The sequence below is a fragment of the Lithobates pipiens genome, unplaced genomic scaffold (assembly GCF_037356315.1).
Source record: "Lithobates pipiens isolate NorthernLeopardFrog02 unplaced genomic scaffold, aLitPip1_a1.2 Scaffold_8, whole genome shotgun sequence".
Taxonomy (NCBI): Eukaryota; Metazoa; Chordata; class Amphibia; order Anura; family Ranidae; genus Lithobates; species Lithobates pipiens.
The window spans coordinates 588,333,732-588,359,510 of NW_027507903.1; the positions used below are offsets into that span (position 1 = coordinate 588,333,732).

The 25,779-nt window shown below is 46.6% G+C and overlaps 1 protein-coding gene across 2 annotated transcripts in view; it reads left to right on the plus strand.

The window, feature by feature from the left end:
• The window catches only part of PALM3 (paralemmin 3), a 99,331-nt gene that overhangs the window by 45,856 nt on the left and 27,696 nt on the right, over positions 1-25,779 (plus strand). For both annotated transcript variants that reach the window (XM_077470438.1, XM_077470439.1), the window contains exons 2-3: positions 15,345-15,396; positions 25,200-25,280. In XM_077470438.1, the coding sequence (XP_077326564.1) occupies positions 15,352-15,396; positions 25,200-25,280 (126 nt within the window). In that variant the 5' untranslated portion in view covers positions 15,345-15,351. The remainder of the gene's footprint in view (positions 1-15,344; positions 15,397-25,199; positions 25,281-25,779) is intronic.

Consider the following 25,779-nt stretch of genomic DNA (forward strand, 5'->3'; position numbering starts at 1 on the left):
AAAGGTAAAGACTTCTGGTCGTGGCCGTGACCGGAAGTGACGTTCATAAGCTGCTCCCCCTACGCGTTGCGTCACTGCACACGTGACTTAATCATGGGTATGGGAGCTGAATAACAGAAAATTGCTTATATAATACTAGTAACCATGGTAACATCCTTCTATTCAATAATGGGCTGGATATATGTAAATGAGGATGAAAGCAGAGGTGTCTGGGAATGGCTAAACCAGAAGAAACAAGCTCTCGCTAATCTGTGTCATCAGTAAAAACAATAGTATATTATATTAGTTTATTATCATTAACAAATTCCATACAAATTACACCACAAATTGATACTTGGTTGATACTGATAATTGATAAATTGATACTGAGGGGTGGTACTGGGAAGTGGAACCAAGAGACGGTGCTCAGGGGTAGGTAGGGGGTGGAGACAAGGGGTGACTTGGGAGAGGGCAGTACCTGCACCTATATTCTGGGAAAACAAACCCTGATTACATGCTTTTAGTTTTTTTTGGTGTACCCAAATTCAACAAGGTATCGGCGTCTTGTAATTCCATATACAGCAGGGCTCAGCCTGGGAGAGGGAGTAGCAACACTAGCCAGTCATTGTACTAATAAGGGACATGCTGACTGGAGGAAAGAGCAGAGTAACAGATTTACCTGGTAGTTCCACTTTAAACTCTGTTAGAAAGCTAGATAAAGCTGATACTTTATAACAAGTGCTGGGCAGCACAGTGCTAAGCCTCGCAGCACTGGTGTCCTTGAGTCGAATCCCGACAAGAACACTGTCTGCATGGAGTTTGCATGTTCTCCCTGTGCCTGTGTGGGTTTCCCCCTCACATTCCAAAGACATGCTGGTAGGTTACTTGGCTCCTGTGTAAACTGGCCCTAGTTTGTGTATGTGCGAGATAGGGAACTTAGATTGTAAGCTCCATAAAGTCAGGGACTGATGGAAAGATCTGTATGTAAAGTGCTGTGTAAATTGCTGGCATTCTGCACTCACCGGCCACTTTATTAGGTACACCTGTTCAATTGTTTGGTAACACAAATTGGTAATCAGCCAATCACACGGCAGCAACTCAATGCATTTAGGCATCTAGATGTGGTGAAGACGACTCGCTGAAGTTCAAACCGAGCATCAGAAGGGGGAAGAAAGGGGATTTAAGTGAATGTGGCATGGTTGTTGGTGCCAGACGAGCTGGTCTGAGTATTTCAGAAACTACTGATCTACTGGGATTTTCACGCACAACCATCTCTCGGGTTTACAGAGAATGGTCAGGAAAAGAGAATATATTTAGTGAGCGGCAGTTGTGTGGAGGAAAAGTGCCTTGTTGATGTCGGAGGTCAGAGGAGAATGGGCAGACTGATTTGAGATGATAGGCAACAGTGACTCAAATAACCACTAATTACAACCAAGGTATGCAGAATACCATCTCTGAACGCACAACACATCGAACCTTGAATCAGATGGGCAATAGCAGCAGAAGACCACACCGGATGCTACTCCTGTCAGTTAAGAACAGGAAACTGAGGCTACAATTTGCGCATGGTCACGGAAATAGGACAGTAGAAGATTGGAAAAACGTTGCTTGGTCTCGATTTCAGCTGCGACATTCAGATGGTAGGGTCAGAATTTGGCTTAAACAACATGAAAGCATGGATCCATCCTGCCTTGTATCAACGGTTCAGGCTGGTGGTGGTGGGGTAATGGTGTGGGGGAGATTTTCTTGGCACACTTTGGGCCCCATAGTACTGTAAAGGAAATTTGTAAGTTCTGTATATAATTGTATTCTATTTTGTATGTAGTGCACACGGGACTAATAATGTTTTCATTACATGTCTGCATTCATTTTAGTCCTGATTAGAATTAGCCTGCCTATGTTACGCCCCTTGTTACAATAAAAGTACAATTGAAATATTAATGTGATACCTAAGTAATCATGTGTATAAAAACCTTAAATTGCGTCATAATAAAGTAGAACAGTTATTTGGAAAGATGAGAGTGTATCTTTTGTGTCTGTTCCCTACTGCAGTAGTTATTATTAATTTGGAACCACTAACTAATATGAAGATAGGAATTGCCAATCTAAATTTCCATGTCATTGAGCATTGTTTAAAAACCACGACCTTCCTGAGTATTGTTGCTGACCATGTCCATCCTTTTATGACTATAGTGTACCCATCTTCTGATGGCTCCTTCCAGCAGGATAATGCACCATGTCACAAAGCTCAAATCATCTCACCACTGGTTTCTTGACCATGACATTGAGGTCAATGTACTCCAATGGCCTCCACAGTCACCAGATCTCATCCAATAGAGCACCTTTGGGATGTGGTGGAATGGTGATCATGGCGATGCTATCATGTCAGTATGGAGCAAAATCTCTGAGGAATGTTTCTAATGCCGCATACACACGACCGGACTTTCCGTCAGACTAGATCCGACGGAATCAGTCCGTCAGACAATCCGATCGTGTGTAGGCTAATCCGATTGTTTTTCGTTTTAAAAATCCGATAGACCTAGAAATAGAACATGTTTCAAATCTGTCCGACGGACTCAATTCCTATTGGGAAAATCGTTCGTCTGTATGCTGGTCCAACGGACCAAATACGATGCAAGGGAAGTTATTGGCTACTGGCTATTGAACTTCCTTTTTTAGTCCCCTCTTACTTCATCATCTTCAAAACAAACTGACTTTGTCCGTTCGTGTGTGGTCAAGTCCGTTCGTTTGGAAAGTCCGTTGGAACTCAGCCGGAAGTCCGTCGGGAAGACCGTCAGACCTAGTCTGCCGGAAAGGTGTACCTAATAAAGTGGCCAGGGAGGGTGCAAATGCCTATAAAAAAGAATAAAATAATATAGGCTAAGATGAAGTGTGTTTAGGACGTGATTGGGCAGGATTACAGCAATGACTGTTGGCCTCCAGGTAAGACTTCACTTGGGCTGATCATAGCTGGAAGGAGTCAGGTTGGCAGGTACATCATGTGCTGGCTGTCTGTGTGGGCCCCGGTCACATGTTCTGCATGTCACGCATTCCTGGGGGATATGGACCATGCAGGGACACAGGCGTTCATGTGCAGCGTGCTCTTAACCCATGCACTGCCTGACACTGAGCAGTAGATGTGCACTGTACAGGGACTACACACAGCGCCGGGGGGTCTAAGGTTAGGGTCTGCCTGAAAGTCAATACAATAATTTGCTCTTTTGCTCTTCTATTCCCTGCATGTATTTTCTAATAAATCGCAATTTACAGTAAATACCTTATTTTAATCTGGATTTACACTGTTCTGCATGTATGCAGCGCATAGGTAATGCATATGTAGGTGCTCGGCACCTTCCGATTCCTCAATGAATGTAAAGCATTCTCCGATTGGATGATATGGAGAGGCAGGGCGGTGACATCACAATCTCTACCTTGTCCAATCAGAGAACTTTGCACTTTTTACGCCGCCCCCCTCAACCGCTCCCCCGTAAAGCGGAGTAAAAAAAAAAAAATGAAAAGTCAGCAGCTTCAAATACTGTAGCTGCTGACTTTTAATATAAGGACACTTACCTGCCCAGGGAGCCCGATGTCAGGAGGTTACGGTCAGAGGTTTCCATGTAATATTCCCTAAAAATTGGTTAGTTATGTGTTAAATTTCCTTGATAGGGAATTTTGTTGTTTGTGTAGTGCTGTATCTTTCCATCTGGGTTTTGTTCTGCTCATCGCTCCTTCTCGTTTTCTCCCCCCCCCCCCCCCCCCCACCTCCTTTTTTACTCTCCACTTTTGTTTTGTTTTGGTAGTTGCATTTTTAGTTTTTGTTTAAATTAGGAGTCTTGGAGCTATATACATGTGCCATCACGATTTATATGATACGTTCAATTATAATCATTTATTCACACATATATACAGCATCTCTCAAAAGTGAGTACACCCCTCACATTTTTGTAAATATTTTATTATATCTTTTCATGTGACAACACTGAAGAAATGACACTTTGCTACAATGTAAAGTAGTGAGTGTACAGCTTGTATAACAGTGTAAATTTGCTGTCCCCTCAAAATAACTCAACACACAGCCATTAATGTCTAAACCACTGGCAACAAAAGTGAGTACACCCCTAAGTGAAAATGTCCAAATTGGGCCCAAAGTGTCAATATTTTGTGTGGCCGCCATTATTTTCTAGTACTGCCTTAACCCCCTTGGGCATGGAGTTCACCAGAGCTTCACAGGTTGCCACTGGAGTCCTCTTCCACTCCTCCTTGATGACATCACGGAGCTGGTGGATGTTAGAGACCTTGAGCTCCTCCACCTTCCGTTTGAGGATGCTCCACAGATGCTCCAATAGGGTTTAGGTCTGGAGACATGCTTGGCCAGTCCATCACCTTTACCCTCAGCTTCTTCTTAACAAGGCAGTGGTCATCTTGGAGGTGTGTTCGGGGTCGTTATCATGTTGGAATACTGCCCTGCAGCCCAGTCTCCGAAGGGAGGAGATCATGCTCTGCTTCAGTATATCACAGTACATGTATGCCTTCATGGTTCCCTCAAAGAACTGTAGCTCCCCAGTGCCGGCAGCACTCATTCAGCCCCAGACCATGACACTCCCACCACCATGCTTGCCTGTAGGCAAGACACACTTGTCTTTGTATTCCTCATCTGGTTGCCGCCACACACGCTTGACACCATCTGAACTAAAGAAGTTTATCTTGGTCTCATCAGACCACAGGATATGGTTCCAGTAATCCATGTCCTTAGTCTGGTTGTCTTCAGCAAACTGCGGGTTTTCTTGTGCATCATCTTTAGAAGAGGCTTCCTTCTGGGATAACAGCCATGCAGACCAATTTGATGCAGTGTGCGGTGTATGGTCTGAGCACTGACAGGCTGACCCCCCCACCCCTTCAACCTCTGCAGCAATGCTGGCAGCACTCATACATCTATTTCCCAAAGACAACCCTGGATATGACGCTGAGCACGTGCACTCAACTTCTTTGGTCGACCATGGTGAGGCCTGTTCTGAGTGGAACCTGTCCTTTTAAACCACTGTATGGTCTTGGCCATTGTGCTGCAGCTCAGTTTCAGGGTCTTGGCAATCTTCGTATAGCCTAGGCCACCTTTATGCAAAGCAACAATTCTTTTTTTCAGATCCTCAGAGAGTTCTTTGCCATGTTGCACTTCCAGTGACCAGTATGAGAGAGTGAGAGCGATAACACCCAATTTAACACACCTGCTCCCCATTCACACCCGGGACCTTGTAACACTAACTAGTCACATGACACCGGGGAGGGAAAATGGATAATTAGGCCCAATTTGGACATTTTCACTCAGGGCTGTACCCACTTTTGTTGCCAGTGGTTTAGACATTAATGGCTGTGTGTTGAGTTATTTTGAGGAAAAAGCAAATCTACACTGTTATACAAGCTGTACACTCACTACTTTACATTGTAGCAAAGTGTCATTTCTTCAGTGTTGTCATATGAAAAGATATAAAAAAATATTTACAAAAATGTGAGAGATATTGTGTGTGTGTGTGTGTGTGTGTGTGTGTGTGTGTGTATGTATATATATATATATAATCATTTATCTCATTTTTTTTTTTTGTGTGTAGCACTCTAGCTATGATTAAGCACCACATCCGGTGTGAAACGCGTTAGTGCGCAGTTGGTCTGTATCTACTTGTTATGCTTTGAATTCTGTTTTTACAAAATAAAGGTGCATATTAGAGTGGGGCTATCCAGCATCATTTTGTTCCTAGGTATCCCACAATGTCAGCACCCTGAGCCAATTCGCCCATCGACTTAGGGTGCCTTGCGGCTTCACAACCTGTTTCCTACTGTGCATGCACAAGTCGTGCTGTGCTTTCTGAATGGTCCCTGCTGTCTTCTGGAACCTGCGTGTCTCCTAGAAGGCAGCGGGGGGGGGGGGTCTGTAAATTTTGCAGATCACACAATCGTTGTGCGGCGAACTTACCTGGAAGTGGGAGCGGGTACCTGGTTTTGACAGTGGCAGTGGAGGGTGCGAACAAGTGGAGCTTCCCCTTTTGGGTGGAGCTCAGCTTTAAAATATGCAAAAATCATCCCTGCTGAATAAGGATGCGCTCAGGCGTGTTCGCAAGCCGCACGTGCAGAGCCGCCAGGAAGTCGGAACTGCACAGTGCTAATCACAAGCAGTGGGATCTCTGCAGCCGCGCATCGGGACAATGTCTCACTGCTTGTGATTAGCGCTGTGTGGTGCAGTAAAGTCATAGGGCTATCTTTTCAAATGCCTTGGTGTTAAATGCAGGAAACTGTGCTGCTACCCAAACAGTGCCTGCATCTGATTGGACTACAGTCTCTGTTCAGTAGCCAAATTTTCGCCTTACTTTGATTTTTCAGTTGATGGACGCCAACCGGGCCACCCATGGAGTTCATTTCAGATGGTTCATCGGAAACTGGACAAAACCCGTTCAGTGTATGGCCAAATTAAAGCAATATTAAACCCGAGAGCCACCATTTTTTTTTAGATTGCAGCTTACCGATTCTTAGATGTGATGGCTGCATTTGTTTTCTTTTTTCAGCCGTTCAATCTTCTGATTTCATCTGGTGATCCACCTCTGTTGTATTTCAAAAGAACAAGCTCTCCAGCAGAATGTTACAGAGATGAGACAAACCACTGGCAGGGGTGCTTACAATGATCAGCTTTTATTTATATATGTAAAACCTTTATCCTCATTAGGAGAAAAGAAAAACGATTGCAGTAGCTGCCTATAAAATGTGAGTAGAAATTGGCCTTCAATTTGTTAGTGTATTTAAGCCCTGGTTCACATTAGTATGATTTGACATGCGATTCGACATGTCAAATCGGTGGCAATTTCTGGCAATGGCACCGCCCTGATCGGTACAACGCTGCAGTTGCGCCGATTTCAAAAAGTCGCTTCAATACTACTTTTTGCGATTTCGGGCTGCGATTTACAAACCTGTCACTGAATTCACAGCCGAAATCGGGAGTGAAAGCGTGTGAGTTCAGCTGAACCCACACGGCTTCATACCCGCTGTCAGTGTGAACCTGGGCTTAGGCCCCTTTTACATGGACTGTCTGATCAGGTCCACCTGTCAGTTTTTCGGGCGGACCTGATCGGACCCTCCAGTCACCTTTTAAACCCCTTTCACACTGAGCCGGAGTGGGCTTAAGCGGTAAAACGCCGCTGTCGTACTATACAACGCTCCCGCACCGACCCAAAGATGCGGCTTGCAGGACTTTTTTTTCCCCGTCCTGCAAGTGCACCACCCCAGTGTGAATCACTCGGTATTTCACACTTGGGTGGCTTGAGAGGTGCTTTTCAGGTGCTATTTTTTTGTATTAAAACACCTGAAAAGCGCCTCAGTCTGAAAGAGGTCTTATGGAGCCGCGGATGTCAACGGACACATATGTCCGCTGACAACCGCCACCATCCGATCCGATCCTGCCCACAGAAAAAAACAGACTGATGGTCCTGTTTTCTATCCTTCCGGGGGATCGAATGGAAACAGACCGGGGGTCCGTTTTCAATAAAAAAAATTCCCATAGAGGAGAGCGGGACTGTGTCCATGTCTACTCTGCACAGTGTGCGGACACGGACACAGACCTGTCATCCGCCTGCTCAGCGGATCAGCGGAGAGAACACCTGCTGAGTAAGAGGAATCTGCTAAATGGAGGCGCCCGTGTGAAGGGGACTAAATCTGCTAGTACATCTAATGCCCTGTACACACGGTCAAATTCAGACGGAAAAGGTCCAATCAGATTATATTGCCGGAAAATCCGATCATGTGTGTGCTCTATCGGGCTTTTTCCCGTCGGGAACTCTGACTGAAAAAATTTGAGAGCAGGATCTAAAATTTTCCGACAAAAAAATCAGATCTGACTTTTTCCAATCATTTGTAGAGAATTCCGATCGGACAAAGTGCCACGCATGAACAGATCTAATTAGGAGACCAAAGCTATTGGCTACTAGCCTCTACATAGTCCCGTCATACGCAACGAACGTCACCACGTTTTGAACGATCGTATTTTCCGACAACTGTGTCCGACCGTGTGTATGCAACACAAGTTTCGGACAAAATCCATCGGAAAAAATCCGATGGATTTTGTGGTCGGAATGTCCATCTGTGTGTACAGGGCATAACACTTCCCTCCCCCCAGACTGACAATGCAGCTATCCAGAGGTGCCTCCTGTGCTCCTCCATCCAGAGTGGGGGTACTCTAATACAGAAGGTATTTAACTGGTCAGAAAAAAATAAAAATAAAAAAACTAATGCGGCCACATCTGATGATTGGTAAGCTGCAATTATATTTTTGGTTTTGCATTTAATACAGCTTTAAGCACTGAAGTGCCACACCACTGCTTAGTAGTCCAGACACAATTTTATTCCAGTAAGGGTCAAATGGCAAATAAAAGGCAACTGACAAGATTTGTACAGATTATCACACTGGATAAAATACTATTTAAGTTCCAGTTAATATTCAGTCCCAACACATTTTTTCCGATTGTGAGCCCCGATGAAGGGGGTGTTTTTAGTCCCACTCTAATTCATCCCAAAGGTGTTCTATCGGGTTGAGGTCAGGTCTCTGTGCAGATCAGTCAAGTTCCTCCACCCCAAACTCACTCATTCATGTCTTTATGTGCTTTGTGTACTGGTGTGCAGTCATGTTGGAACAGGAAGGGGTCGTCCCCAAACTGTTCCCACAAAGTTGGGAGCATGAAATTGTCCAAAATGTCTTGGTATGATGACACCTTAAGAGTTCCCTTCACTGGAACTAAGGAGCCAAACCCAACCTCTGAAAAACAACCCCACACCATAATCCCCCTTCCACTAAATGATTTGGACCAGTGCACAAAGCAAGGTCCATAAAGACATGGATGAGCGAGTTTGGGGTGGAGGAACTTGACAGACCTGAGTCCTGGTCTTAACCTAATTCACCTTTGGGATGAATTAGAGTGGAGATGTGGAGTGGAGAATGAGAGCCAGGCCTTCTCGTCCAACGTGCGTGACCCCACAAATGCGCTTCTGGAAGAATGGTCAAACCTTCCCATAGACACACTCCTAAACCTTGTGGACAGCCTTCCCAGAAGAGTTGAAGCTGTTATAGCAGCAAAGGGTGGGTCAACTCAATATTGAACCCTACGGACTGAAGCTGGGTTCACATATGAGCATGCATCAGCTCAGTCCAGTACGTCCTCGTTCACCGTCTCGGATCCGATTTCAGCTCAAATTTTTTGGCTGAATTCTGACCTGAAACTGACCAAAAGACACACCGGCCCCCTGTACCTATACAGAACAAGGAATTAAATTTGACTTGAAACCAGCTTCATGCAATCCCCATGCAGCAGAGCTCAGACTGCCCGAGAGAGAACAAGCCCATGAAGCCTATCTGCCGCACAATGCTAATGTGCCAACAAGGGGGGGAGAGAGATAGAGAGAGGCCCACCAGTCCTCATCTCGGCCTGGTGGGTATCCATCCTCCTGTGGTGTGGGTGCCATATTAGTTCTGCTGTGCTGTCTGGCTCATTCGGCAACATCTTTAGGAATAGTTTCTGGAAGGCATGATATACAGCCGTCAGTGGTAAATATACATTTCCAGATTTATTTGGTACTCTTTTGGAATCAGCATACTTTATTGTTTGGTTTTCAATGTACTCATTTACATATTGTATTTTTAGAAATTGTAGTTTTCCCCCCTGAAGAAGACCTTTACTATATATGGCCGAAACGCATTGGGTCTTTCCTTGTATGATTCTTTGCATTGGAGCCGCTGCGGATATATGTGAACTGGCTCCATAGAGAGCCGGTGACAATCTCCCGCTCTCTGAATTCAGCGTGAATTGTCCAGGTTTAAAACCTTATAGTTCAAGAAAGGAATGGATACCAAACAATCAGAAAATTCAGTAACTGGTTTCTATGGGTAACCCAATAAATACACAGATAGTATACAGTATGTAATAGACAAAAAAGCGATACAATAAATGAGCAAGGATTAGCTGCACGCCCTGATGAAAGTACAAAAAATAGAAAGAATTTCCCTATGGGGTTTTCTGTTGCAGCAAACAAGTCCGAAATCATTTTTATAAAAATAGTTTATTACAAAAAATAATATACAGAAGCACAGCTGTCTATTAAAACATGAGCTCTATGACAAAGACTGGCAGGCTTACATAATATGCATAATTATACAGTTGTGCAATGGACATAGTAATTGTAGAGAATCATACAAGGAAAGCCCCAACGTGTTTCGACCATATATAGTAGAGGTCTTCTTCAGGGGGAGAAACTACAATTTCTAAAAATACAATATGTAAATGAGTACATTGAAAACCAAACAATAAAGTATGCTGATTCCAGAAGAATACCAAATAAATCTGGAAATTTATATTTACCACTAATGGCTGTATATCATGCCTTCCAGAAACTATGCCTAAAGATGTTGCCTAATGATCCAGACAGCTCAGTGGAACTAATATGGCACCCACACCACAGGAGGATGAATGCCCACCAGGCCGAGATGAGGACTGGTGGGCCTCTCTCTCTCCCTCCCCCCCCCCCCCCCTTGTTGGCACATTAGCATTGTGTGGCAGATAGGCTTCATGGGCTTGTTCTCTCTCGGGCAGTCTGAGCTCTACTGCATAGGGATTGCAAGAAGCTGGTCTCAAGTCAAATTTAATTCCTTGTACTGTTTAGGTGTAAAAAAAATACACTTAGGGCCGGCTTACACTAGAACGTGTGTTTTCCCATGTGATCCCGTGCGTTTCGATGTGGTGTGATTTTTACAGCCCTAATGGGCTGCAAATTGCATTGGAATACAGAAAATGTAGAGCAAGCAATCCTTATTGAATTGTACTGAACCAAATCTGAATCTGCTTTTGGAGTACCATTAACAATACTGTACTTTGGCACCCGCATGCAGTGCAGGGACAAGGTCATCCAGCGTCCAGGGCAGTGATGGCAAACCTTGGCACCCCAGATGTTTTGGAACTACATTTCCCATAATGCTTATGCATTCTGCAGTGTAGTGGAGCATCATGGGAAATGTAGTTTTAAAACATCTGGGGTGCCAGGGTTCGCCATCACTGGTCCAGGGCAAGGATGCCAAAGTGTGGCCCCCCCTTCCCATATGGTTAGGTTCAGGGTGAGCCCCCATGCCTGCAATAAACCATTGCGCCCACGGCAGCCGTCCCTCCTGCCCACCCCTTGTCCCGGCCCTGCCCCCATGCATATGGCAAGGGCAATATGTTCAGATGAGGTGCATGAAATATGTATGGAACGCACCTTTCCTGCACCACATTATGGTGTGAACCGGCCCTATATGCATTGATAAATACAGAGCTCTAATAATATGTGTATTACTACCTGGAGTTCAGCTTTATTGCTTTATTTAAAATAATGATTTGCAGGACTCAGTATAGGAACCCTGTCCAATGACTTGGCTGATATTGTGCTCAGCAGAGGTTAATGTGTTTTCCCCGAGTCCAAGGCAGGTGATCTGAGCATTGTGGTTTCTGTAATTATAAGCTACAGCACACGAAAATCAGGCTGGGTTTCGAAAACTGCTGATGTCTGTGATGGGGGAGGGGGATACCACTTGCAAGTAAAGTTGTCAGAGTTTTAGGTGTTTTTTAAATTTATCTTCTGAAAAAGGAAAGCACCATAAAAATAGAAATTATTTTTAGATATAAAAATGTAAAAAAAAATTCCAATCACTACTTACCCTCTCCATGTTCCAGGGCTGTCCCAATCTTAAATGGTCTTTATGCCAATTTTCCTGTTAGCCCAGCCTGTCATATACATGCCACCCCTAGGGGGCATGTCATCACACAGGACTGACACTGCTCCACTTGCTTCCAGGTCCTTTGCGGAGTGGCTGCCCTACTGCTTTGTAAATACAGGAGGTTGGCTACTTGACACGGGCACCATTCTGAGAATGTTTTGTGTTTTCTGAATAAATGCAAAGCATTCTCTGATTGGACGAGGTGGAGAGACGGGGCAGTGATGACATGCTCTGAATGGTGCCCATGCTGAGTGGATGACCTTTTGTATTCACATTTCACCAGAAAAGCATATGGAACGTATCCAGACTGTGTTGGTGTCAACCAGCCCTATGGGGGGGGGGGGGGGAATCGTCACAGCGTGGGGTGATTAGGGTGTGCCCAGGCACACCCGGCACCCCCTGTGCGCATGCCTATGACGATGAGATTATCGGACGAATGATCATCCTTTTTTCTTTTTGCATGCTGGTCTCTTATCAAAAATGAAGAGACTACTAAATTTAAGAAAATTCTCGTAGGACAGAATACAACTTCGGAAGTGATGTACTGTGTTGTATTGTAATGTATTCTTTTGTTTCTGCGCATGCGTGGTCTTGTGCAGATTTTTTTTAGACAAATACTTTACTTGTAACACTACCCCCGCAGGGGCTTCTGGTAACTGTCTCCCCTATTCCTGTGCAGCCTGGCACTTTGCATTTTTTCACTTGCATTCAGACACAAGAAGTCAGTCTCTGTGCTTTATTAGGGGCAATAACTTGGATGGGGTAGAGGGGTTATGGGATGCCCAACTTGATGAAAAATTTGTGGGGGTAGCTTCCACCCTCTGTACACAACAAGGATCCTGGACTGTTTTTCCTTCCTAGACACCTAGGCTGGAACAAGGGTAGGCAGGAGGGGCTGCTGCCCTGGGCACCGTGGTATCATATGAGGTGGGGGGCACCAGGAGGAGATGGGGGGGATAGGTGTTGGAAGGGGGGATTTGGGGGGGCAGGAGTGGGCAAGAATTGTTCTAGGAGGGGAAATTTGAGGGGGGGGGATGCTAGGAGTGGTGATTTATGGTGATTTGTTTTGGGAGGGGGGTTAAGGGAAGAGGATGTGTGCTAGGAGGGGGGATTTGTGCTAACGTGATATGGTACAGGGGGAGGATAATTGTGCCTCCGCCAACTAACTCACATAAGCTTCTTCAAGCTTCTAGATCCAGAGGGAGGTACCAGAGCCCCCCCCCCCCCCCCCTTTCTGTAGAACCATTCAGCCTGACCTGCGGTAACTCCACCCAATTTCTGACTCACAAAACTTACCATGCGCCATAAGCTTAAATTTGCCTACACTGGCACTAGAGGGTGCTACATACTGATTAAATGAAAATCGTTCGTTCTAATGTCATACGAGAACCTTTTTTGTGTTTGACCCTTCGGATAATTTTGCATTAACTGTCATCATCAGCTCTGGAAAGCTGTGTACCAACGATCAGACTGTTGAACGATTGCTTTGAAAGAGTTATTTTTTTCTCTGATTTTCTGATTATGTGTACCAGGCATAAGTCTGATTTAACCCTACAGCTTGTTGGTTCCAATGAGTAGATGTCACTACTGCTTAGTACAGTGCTATGAAAATACAGTGTACCACGTATGTCTGCACTCAGACCTGACCCAGACATTCTGCCTCCAGAAGAAGACCATTAATAATAGGGATGAGTCAATGTAGTAAAGAGAATAATAATAATCTGACCAGAATTCCACCCAACCCAACTATCCACAAGACGATCTCAGTGACTATATGAATAGTGCTTGCCACAAGTATGTTACAGGAAATGGTCAGACATTGGGGACATACTGGAGGAGATGGAGGACTTATTAAAGGAAATGGTCAGACACTAGGGACATGCTAGAGAAGATGGTGGATATGTTACAGGAAGTGGTAAACCATTGGGATGTACTGTAGGAGACGGAGGACATGTTACAGGAAATGGTCAGACACTGGGGACATACTGGAGGAGACTGAGGACATGCTATAAGAAATGGTCATACACTGGGGACATACTGGAGGAGATGAAGGACATGTTGCAGGAAATGGTCAAACACTGGGGACGTACCGGAGAAGATGGAGGGCATGTTGCAGGAAATGGTCAGACACTGGGGATGTACTGGAGGAGATGGAGGACATGTTGTAGGAAATGGTCAAACACTGGGGACGTACTGGAGGAGACTGAGGACATGCTATAAGAAATGGTCATACACTGGGGACATACTGGAGGAGATGAAGGACATGTTGCAGGAAATGGTCAAACACTGGGGACGTACTGGAGGAGATGGAGGGCATGTTGCAGGAAATGGTCAGACACTGGGGATGTACTGGAGGAGATGGAGGACATGTTGCAGGAAACGATCAGACATTCGGGAACATACTGGAGGAGATGGAGCACATGTTACAGGAAAGGGTCAGAAATTGGAGACATGCTGGAGGAGATGGAGGACATGTTACAGGAAATGGTCAGACATTGAGGACATACTGGAGGACATGTTACAGGAAATGGTCAGACACTGAGGACATGGTGGAGGAGACAGAGGACAAGTTACAGGAAATAGTCAGACACTGGGGACATATAACTAGAGAAGGTGGTGGACATGTTACCGGAAATGGTCAGACATTGGAGACACGCTGGAAGTTGGGTAGAAATCCCAGATAGGACGTGATGTTATCTAACACACACAAGCAATGATTTCATATTTCTTTTTTTGTGAGTGACTTTTATGCCACGTACACACGGTCAGACTTTCCGATGGAAAATGTTCGATGTGAGTTTGTTGTCGGAAAGTCCGACCGTATGTATGCTCTATCGAACATTTGCTGTCCGAATTTCTGCCCACAAATGTTTGAGAGCAGGTTCTCAAATTTTCCGCTATCAAAACTGTTTAGAAAAGTCCAATCGTGTGTACAAAAGCCCGTCGCACAAAACTTCACGCATGCTCTGAATCAAGCAGAAGGAGCCACACTGGCTATTGAACTTCCTTTTTAGAGTCCCATCATAAGTGTTGTACGTCACTGCGTTCTCACGTTCGCAATTTTGGGCCAACATTTGTGTGACCGTGTGTATGCAAGACAAGTTTGAGCCAAAATCCTTCCGAAAAAAATCCACGGTTTTGTTGTCGGAAAATCAGATTGTGTGTACAGGGCTTTAGAGTTGTGTCTGTGAGGCCTGCTTTGTGTTTTGCTGCATGTTGCCATGGAAACACTAGGAAATTAGGTTGTGTGGGGAGGGGGGTTAGGTGTGACCAGCACAGCTGTTTTAGTACATCTCCATCCTATTTTCTGCCCTTCATCAGGCCAGCGTATAGCACAGCCCGACCTCTTATAGTTGCCATGGTAACATACATATGAAATGGGGGTGGGGCTTAGTGTTATGAGGCTGGGCTTTATATCTTTGCTCTGTGCAACCTTCTAATCCACCTGAATACAATAAATAGAAGATCTGGTGCTCATCTAGTAAATAGAAGAGTTTTGTGGCAGGAAGAATCTGTAGCCGGCGCTCTCAGCTGTGACAGGAAGTGGTGACACTGTGTACCGTTTCATACATATTTCTTTTTTCCTCTACAGTGTCAAGATGGAGGAGACTCAGATCTACAGCCAGCGCCTGCATGGAATCACGGTAAGCAAAACATGTCAGATTTGTCCTGCAGAGCTAACGCTCCACTGCGCAGGAAGAGAGCTGGCTATTCCACCAGCATGCGTCCTGTATGGATTCACTATAGGAGGTCAGAGCAAGAATTGCAGGCTAAGGGCTCATTCACAGGAGCAGCAAGGGGGTCAGTAAAAGCAGGTGGTTGAGCTGCAGTTTTTCTGTCCACTGACTGCCCGCCTGAACACTGACATGCAGCTGCTCAATGCTGTACGCATGCGGAGGCCACGATATTTTGCTTTGTTGTGGCGACAGAAATTGGCATGTAGCATTCAATAGGCATTATCGCAGCTGACCTTGATCTATGGAAGTCTATAGGGCCACACTACAACCACATTCAGTGCACACAATTGTGGCACATAGGTTTCTATCAGGCAGCATACTGCATAGTTGCCAACATAGTAAAAAAAAAATTCCGGGACACTTTTTTGTCTGTAGGCAGAGTTGTATTATAATTAGGGGACGGGGCATGTGGTTATAGGCATGACATAGGGAAAGGTGAAATATGGGCGTGGGTTACGTAAAATAGTGGGCGTGGCTTAAATGGGCGTTGCTCAAAGGGGTGTGGTTAGAGTCTGAGATGAATGCGGTATGGAGAGGGAAAGGGGAGGGGGATGGAGGGACAGCAGCCCCAGATCCTACACCACAATAGCAATATGTGTTTTACAGAGTTTGACAATCAGCAGATAAAGATACTCCAAATACCTGGTGTTAGCGCTTCAATCATCCCAGGGCCATGATTGTTATGGTGTCAGGATGATTGAAGCGCATTATTTCTATTATTACATTGTAATATTAAATGAAATCATTCAACTCACCATAATGCAGAATCAGTGGGAGCCATGAGCGTGTCACTAGCCACGTTGCCTGCCACCAGATGCCATCAGGTGCCCCCAGCAGAGTCCCTCCTTACATCAGGTGCCCCATCAGAGCAGCCTTCCTCACATCTGTGTCTCCATCAGCGGAGCCCCTCCTTACATCTGGTGTCCCCGTCAGTCCTCCTTACATCTGGTGTCCCCATCAGTCCTCCTTACATCTGGTGTCCCCATCAGTCCTCCTTACATCTGGTGTCCCCATCCGTCCTCCTTACATTTGGTGTCCCCATCAGTCCTCCTAACATCTGGTGTCCCCATCAGTCCTCCTATCATCTGGTGTCCCCATCAGTGCTCCTTACATCTGGTGTCCCCATCAGTGCTCCTTACATCTGGTGTCCCCATCAGTCCTCCTAACATCTGGTGTCCCCATCAGTCCTCCTAACATCTGGTGTCCCCATCAGCCCTCCTTACATCTGGTGTCCCCATCAGTCCTCCTAACATCTGGTGTCCCCATCAGTCCTCCGTAGATCTGGTGCCCCCCCGACATCCAGACTGGCCCCCCCTGACATCCAGACTGCCCCCTGACATCCAGACTGCCCCCTCTGACATCCAGGCTGGCCCCCCCTCTGACACCAGACTGGCCCCCCACATCCAGACTGGCCCCCCACATCCAGACTGGCCCCCCACATCTAGACTGCCCCCGACATCCAGACTGGCCCCTCTGACATCCAGACTGGTCCCCGACATCCAGACTGGCCCCCCCTCTAACATCCAGACTGCCCCCCCTCTGACATCCAGACTGGCCTCCCTCTGACATCCAGACTGGCCTCCCTCTGACATGCAGACTGGCCTCCCTCTGACATCCAGACTGGCCCCCCTCTGACATCCAGACTGGCCCCCCTCTGACATCCAGACTGGCCCCCCTCTGACATCCAGACTGGCCCCCCTCTGACATCCAGACTGGCCCCCCTCTGACATCCAGACTGGCCCCCCTCTGACATCCAGACTGGCCCCCCTCTGACATCCAGACTGGCCCCCCTCTGACATCCAGAATGCCCCCTCTGACATCCAGACTGCCCCCTTTGACATCCAGACTGGCCCCCCGACATCCAGACTGCCCCCTCTGACATCCAGACTGCCCCCTCTGACATCCAGACGTTGCCTTTACGGAAAAAGATTGAGCTGCGGCGCCGCCCACCTTTCGCCCCTTTCCATTACAGTTCACAGACACTGGCAGCGGGGCGGGACTTGGCGTCTGCCATGCCTTCTGGTCTTCTTTAAAATGGGGGTCTCTGCCGGCCGCAGACCTCTAGCGGGTCGGCGGCGAAAATCGTGAATAGCCGAATTTCCCGGGACATTTCTTGGGAAACAATTAAATCGGGAAAAGGGTCCTAATCCCGGGAATGTCCCGGGAAATTCAGGACAGTTGGCAACTATGCATACTGTCCTCTGAAAAGTCATCTGTAATGGATAGTTTTTCAAAGGGCGATTTAGCAGTGGCTGATGGGCATTCAGTAGGTGCTACGGTTGCCTCCTGATGCCCCTATTTTTATTTATTTTTTGTCAATTGACGAACGGCAATTTTACATTGCGGGACCATTGGATTCACAGTTGCGGTGGGGCCTCATTGATCTCAATGGGCGACTTTGACTGGCTGTTATGTTAGAATCGGTGTGGGTGGGCGGTAAGGGGGGAGGGTGGGGTTGGGGTGTGTGTGTGTTAAAACTGCAGTGCAGTGCAGCCACCTGTTTTTACACCCCCATGTGAAATTTACCCATAATGCGGCATTTACAGGGTTAAATCAAGCGCTGAGGCGCATCATAACGCCTCCTCACCGCTTGCCAAATGTCCTCTGAAAGGGATCCAAAAGCAGGTTGCCTTTCAGAGGACATTGCATATATGGAAGAGAGCTTGGGCCTTTTGACACTGGTGCGCTTTAAAACATGGCATGTGTTTTTTTTTTTTTAATTCAGTGTTTTTTCTGGATTCCTGTCTGCCAGCATGCACCTGTAAGACTTGGAATTGTGACTCAAAATGTACCAAAAGCTCACCGCGAGTGGAATTTTTAAAAATGCACCCACATCACATTGGTGTGAAGAGTTCCATAGGATAAGGGATACCTTTTTCATGCATTTTTGTTCCGCTTTTTAAACACCAAAAGTGCATCAGAAATTGATTAGTGTGGAAGGATCCTTAGAGTAATGCTGTGTACACACAACCGGACTTTTCTCAATTCCGTCTGACTTTTCGATGGACTTTTGATGGACTTCCGTCGAATCGGACTCAATCACACCAAAGTCCGACGGACCGCGATGACGTACGACCGGACTAGAATAAGGAAGTTCATAGCCAGTAGCCAATAGCTGCCCTAGCGTCAGTTTTCGTCCGTCGGACTAGCATACAGACTAACAGATTTTTCGACCGGACTCGAGTCCGTCGGAAATATTTGAAACATGTGCTAAATCTAAAGTCCGTCTGATTTTTCGACAACAAAGGTCCAATGAAGCCCACACACTTATGCTGTGTACACACGGCCTGACTTTTCGTCAGCAAAGGTCCGATGGAACGAATCTTTGCTGTCAAAAAGTCCGGCTGTGTGTACACAGCATAAGAGTTTCTTTTTCATACATCATGAGACACAGAGTCAGACTAATATTCATTACCTGCTGGGTTATAATTCATCTCCAGGTGAATGGACACTGGTAGACCAAAGGTCTTTAGACAGGATGTAATCCCCTAAATAACCCCTCCTATACAGGAAGTACTTAATTTTTTTTTTTACCAGCGTCTGCAAGATGGATGGCATGGTTTGTTTGAGCTCTCTGAGCTCCAGGTCTCTAGTCCCACAAACGGTTCTTAAATGAATCAAGGGATAGACCAATCGGATCTATTTGACACAGGCATTATATGCTTAGATAAATGGTACCCAAGCCTCGCAAAGAAGACTCAAGATCCTGCAAGGTTTTGCCTGTAATGCGGCCTCCGGGCACTGGACCCTGCGAAGTGGAATCCTGGACACCACAGTGCTAAGGCATTCCTGCAGGGTGCTGTACTGGTCCAAGGGAGTGGACCCTAAACATGAAAAGGGTACCCAGTCCTTGAAGGTCCTCAAGTGACAGGAACCCCCGTGATGGGTGAAGTTTGGGATCTTAGTTTCCAAGCTTAGCAGCTTGTTTGGCGGCCATGGCGCATGCAGCTTTGCCACACATGCGCAGTAGCCTTTATCTGGGAGCACAAATATTCGCTCCTTGTGCAAATACAGCCACGCCCATTCGCTGGGACCACGCACTCTGAACAGACACTTGCAGCGGTTCATTTCTCCTTACCTGGGTCACGACAGTCACCAAGTGTTGCTTGGCAGGCTAAAGTAGCTTAGCAGGATTGTTGCATAGGGGGTGGTGAGCTCTATTAAGGGGTCTCCCTTCTGAGGTGTTTTAATACTACACCCAAGTACTCTCTTTTTGTGGCTAGTAAATGTCTTCAAAAAAGAGGAGTGGGACTAACGCTACAGCGAAGGGCACACCTATGTCATCAGTAGTTCCTGATGAACCTAGTTGTATCCCCTGAAAGACCAAAGGCATCCGGGCAATCTGAGCCACTGCACCTACCTGGTATTGTGCCTACAGTCAACGCTGCTGCTTCACCATTTATCACCAAGGATGAACTGTCCTCTGCCCTAGCCAGGTTAGAGCACAGGATTGCTGGCATGATGGCCTCCATCCTGCAGGGTGTCTTAAGAACTAGTCAGCTTCTAGTGAAAAGTTATTGGCAGGTTTCCCTTTTCAGAGGGAAAGTATATTTGGTGATCATTTGGACAAATATATCCAAGAAATGTTCGGAGGGAAGAGTTCTCTACTTCCCGTGAAGAAAAGCATCAGACGTCCCTCGTTTTTAAAAACCAGGGACTGCTTCCTCAAATGTCTCAGTGCCAAGGCAGTTCCGCCGCCAACAGGGTGCTAGGGCCAGGGGCAAGCCGCAAGGTCAGGGCTAGGAAAAAAAGTCCTGGGTCGAAAATTCTTCTAAACCCAGCATCAAGCCCTCCTTTTGAGGCGACGCCCCCACTGCAGCAGGTGGGGGGAAGGCTGCTGCACTTTGCGGACATTTGGAGAACGATAATTCAGGACAAATGGGTCACCTCAATTGTATCTCGCAGTTACAAGCTGGAATTGCGGGGGTTACCCCTCAGAGGTTTTAAAGATCCAGCGTTCCCTGGGATTCTCCAAAAAGACTTATTGCTTCAGGCACTACATCATTTAGTGCATCAAGGAGTGATTGTACAGGTTCCTGTATCCGAAAGAGCAAACCCGTTTTACAGTTTAAAAAAACAAAACTGGGTCACAAGGCCCATTTTTTTGGACCTAAGATCCCTGAACCAGTATCTACTAATCCAGTCCTTTTTGGATGGAGTCTGTTCGCTCAGTTGTAGCCTCGCTCCAGATGGAAGACTTTTTAGCCTCCATCAATATAAAAGATGCGTATTTACATGTACCTATCTTTCAGCCTCATCAGAGGTTCCTGTGGTTTGCAGTAGAGGAACGTCATTTTCTGTTTGTGGCTCTACTCTTCGGGCTTGCTACAGCCCCCCCGGGTGTTCACAATGGTCCTAGCTCAAGTACTGTGTCTTTTAGGGGCCCAAAGGATCCTGGTGCTTGGGTATCTGGACAACCTCCTGCTCAGAGATCACTCATTATAGGCTCTAGAACAGAGAATAACATGCACAGTGCGGTATTTAAAAAGCTTAGGCTGGATCAGAAATACCGAAAAGTCAGCCTTGAAACACACTCAAGGTCTAAAGTATTTAGGTCTGATCCTAGATACAGTCCAAACAAGAGTATTCTTGCCACCTGCAAGGATCTGTTCCCTGATGAATCAGGTACCTCAGATGGGGGGCACCAGACAAACCTCCATTCAGCTCTGTATGAGCCTTCTAGGGAGAATGGTATCCTCCGAGGCAGTGCCCTATGCCCAGTTCCATTCCAGGCCTCTACAACAAGACATCTTGTTGGCTTGGAACAGAAGAGGACAAGCCCTGGATTATCCAGTGTTCTTATCACCTTGAGCACACTTAAAGGGATTGTAAAGTGATTTTTTTAATTTATTTAACCACTTCAATACTGGGCACTTAAACACCTTCCTGCCCAGACCAATTTTGAGCTTTCAGCGCTGTCGCACTTTGAATGACAATTACGCGGTCATGCTACACTGTACCCAAATTAAATTTTTATCATTTTTTTCCCACAAATAGAGCTTTCTTTTGGTGGTATTTGATTGATTTGGATGGGCGACACGGATGGGCGACACGGATGGGCGACACGGATAGGTGGCACAAATTGGCATTGATAGCTGGCACGGATTGGCATGGATAGGCGGCACAGATGGGCATGGGTAGGCGGCACAGATGGGCATGGGTGGGCACTCATAGGCGGCACAGGTGGGCACTCATAGGCGGCACAGGTGGGCACTCATAGGCGGCACAGGTGGGCACTCATAACAGGTGGGCACTCATAGGCGGCACGGGTGGGCACTCATAGGCGGCATTGGTTTTATACTGTACTAATGGATGCCAATCAGTGCCAAACAATAATGCATGCCAATCAGTGATGCCCATCGTGGGCACTGATTGGCATCCATTATGGGCACTGATTGGCATCCATTGTGCTTACCATGGGCATCCCTGGTGGTCTAGGGAGGATTACCTTTTCCCTGGTGGTGTCCCTGGTGGTCCAGTGTGGGCATCCTCGGGGGGCTGTGCTGATAATCGATCAGCACAGACCCCCCCCGTCAGAGGAGCAGCCGATCGGCTCTCCTCTACTCGCGTCTGACAGACGCGAGTGAGGAAAAGCCGATCACCGGCTCTTTCCATTTACACTGTGATCTCCGTCGGAGACTCTTTACCGAGATCGTAGTTGCCGGGTGTCAGACTGACACCCCGCAACAACGATCGCCGCGATTCGCGCCCCCGGGGGCGCGCAGCGGCTCATAATCCTGAGGACGTCATATGACGTCCGGTCAGGATTATCAAACCACTTTGCCGCCGTCTATTTGTAATAGGGCGGGCGGCAAGTGGTTAAAATAACAAACATGTTATACTTACCTCCACTGTGCAGCTCGTTTGGCACAGAGTGACCCCGAACCTGCTCTTCTGGGGTCCCTCGGCGGCTGTCTCGGCTTCCTCCCGCAGATGCTTCTCACGTTCATGCGAGCTCCCTCGCATGGTGAGAAGCATCTGCAGGCACGCTCCCGTGATACAGCCTATAGCTATAGCCGCTCGCTGTATCACACTTCCCCGCCCCCCGGCGCTCCGCGTCAGTGGATGTGATTGACAGCAGCGCGAGCCAATGGCTGCGCTGCTTTCCATCCATCCACTCCAGCCAATCAGCTATCGGCAGCTCATATCCCGGGAGTAGAGAACTGAAAGACAGATTATCTCACCCGCCAGCAGATCTGCCTTCCAATGGTCCCTACATCCAGGGGTGTTCCAGGAAATTTGCCAATGTTGGGGATGGCCAGCGGTTGACCTACTGGCATCCAGGTTCAACAAGCTACAGCAGTTTGTGTCTTGAACAAGAGATCCTCTGGCAATCGGAGCAGATCCTCTGGTAGTTCAATGGAGCCAGTGCTCGCTGTTTAATGCTTTTCCTCCGATCCCTCTCCTTCCACATTTAGTTGCGCAGGATTTGGAGAGAGGGGGTTCCATCCATGCTGGTGGCACCAGCCTGGCCCAGAAGGCCCTGGTTCCTGGAGATTGTGAGACTAACAATAGACAGGCCATAGACACTTCCACATCACCCCAATCTACTGTCTTAAGGTCCTATATTCCACCCCAATTTACAGTCTCTAAATTTGACGGCATGGCTATTGAAGCCAGGGTGTTAAAGGACCATGGCATCTCGGGACCAGTGGTGTCTACCCTAGTGAATGGTAGAAAAGCTGTCACTAGGAAGATCTATCATAGGGTCTGGAAGACTTATATTGCTTGGTGTGAAGCCAAAAAATGGCATTCTCGGAAATACGTGATTGGGAGAATTCTCTTTTCTACAGTGAGCTGTAGAAATCAAATTGGCTTTGAGTACAATCAGTGGTCAAGTTTCGGCCCTATCATTCTTCCAAAGGCCTTTAGCCTCCCATTCACTGGTCTGAATCTTTTATGCAGGGGGCAACTCACTTGCTTCCCCCCTATAAGGCACCTATGTGTCCTTGGGACTTGAACTTGGTGCTGTCTGTGTTACAGAAACAACCATTTGAAATTATCAAGGAAATTCCATTAGACTTGCTATCGCACGCAAGCTAGCCTTCCTGATGGCTATCACCTCGGCTAGAAGGGTGTAGGAGTTGGCGGCCCTTTCATGCAGGGAACCGTACTTGATCCTTCACCACGACAGGGTTGTGTTACGACCTGTTCCATCCTTTTTTGCCAAAAGTGGTGTTGGCCTTTCATTTTAAATCTGGACATTATTTTGCCTTTTTTCTCTCAGCCTCGCTCGGCGGAAGAGAGACGACTGGATTTGGCTTTCGGCCGCAGTATACTGCGGGCTGTCATATAAGGTCTGATGGCTATTGTTTGGCAGGGTGTCTCCCTCCCTTGGCAGGTAATGAATATTAGCCTGACTTTGTCCCATGATGTATTAAATAGAAAAAATTATTTTTTCATGATACTTACCTGTAAAATCCTTTTCGTTGAGTACATCATGGGACACAGAGATCCCTCCCCTCTTTTTTGAGGATTCAGTGCTTGCTACAAAACTGAAGTACTTCCTGTATGGGAGGGGTTATATAGGGGATAACCTTTTTGTCTACCAGTGTCCATTCACCTGGAGATAGGGTTGCCACCTTTTCTTCAAGCCAAACCCGAACACTTGGTGCCCCAAGGAGAGTAGTAATGCGGTGCACCTAGAGTGCCGCAGCCACATGTGGGTGTGGCCAAATTGCTTTTGCTGACATCATCACCCTGTCCCCCAGTGATTACGAACCTGCACCCAGAAAGCTGCCCGTGGCTCCTGAACAGCAAGAGATTTGTGTGTGACTATCTCAGTTGCTTGGGGAGCCACAGCCTGGTCTGGTTAAATGTGTCCGGGTTTCAGTCCGTCTGAAACCTGGACACATGATTCAAAACCCGGACTGTCCAGGTGAATCCTGGACAGGTGGCAACCCTACCTGGAGATGAAGTATAACCCAGCAGGTAATGAATATGGTGTCCCATGATGTATGACAAGGATTTTACAGGTAAGTATGATGAAAACATCCTATTCTATGCTTTTGATGACTAACACAGTCCCAGAAAATTAAACTGTATCTAAAATCAAAACCTTTTGTTTTAATTTTGGATAGACTAGGAAAGTGTTAAAACCTTTGAAGTCCTTTTTACTGTCTGTGTCCCGTTTGGTAGAAATTTTCCTTCACTTCCTGTCTCAGACACAACAGAATGTGAAAGGAGAGCTCTCCAAAAGTGAGGAGGAATCCCTTCTTAAACAGTTGTCACTGGAACAGATGTCCCTACAGAGAGGTCACCCCATCACCTCTTATTCTGGTTACAACTGAAATATTTTGGATTTATCTTTTTGTCTTGGTCACAATGGGCAAAAGGATAAATAGTGATCCCCCCTCCCCAAGCAGAGACACAGGCAGCCATAGTTAAAATGTGACAGAGATTCTAACTCTTCCACATTCCACCCAAATGCATAAGCGTAGCCATCCTAGGTTACAGGGTTGTGTGTTTCTATTGATACACACAGTGTCGGGAGACACAAATATAGTCCCTGCATACAAGGGTGTCTGCAAGAGTAAAGAGCGAATCTGAGACTTGAAATCTGGGGCAGGTGTCATGGCACCAGCTTAAACTGGAACATGAACCATGGACTAAAAGTTAAACTATATAAATGCCAGTAATAAATAAATAATACACCCTAAAACCTTTTACATGCTGGATAGACGATCTGATTTCTTGCATTGCTTTGACAGGAGAAGCGCAGGATCCTGAGTGAGGTGGACAGAATCCAGAGAGAGCTCGACCAGCAAAAAATTAAACTGCAACAGTTAAAGGTAATGAGACAAACTGTCGGTGTTCTTCTGAGATTCTATTACAGGTGTGTATTTTGTACCTTTTGTGATGTGTGCGAGTTGTACATCCATTGTTGTCCTTGGTTAGCCATGCAGCAAATTTGGTTACCATTTCTTGCTTGGTCATGGATCTTCTTGGGGTGCTCATAGACTAGTGATTCCTGGTTCTGTCCTAAAAAAGAAGCCTATATATTGTACACACCAGGACACCCAGCTGTTTTAATCACTGTTCATACAGGTGATTGGTGGGGATTCTGAGCATGTAGATTCCTGCTTGTCCACCATGGCACAGCCATCAGGTCCTAGACTGTTCCACACTTGTGTCGGAACTGGCAACCCATTTAATTTCAGAATGTACCTGGTTCCATTATGCCCCATACACACGGTCGGACATTGCGACCACAAAATCTGTCTGATTTTTTCAGACGGATTTTGGGCCAAACTTGTCTTGCATACACACGGTCGCACAAAGTTGTTGGAA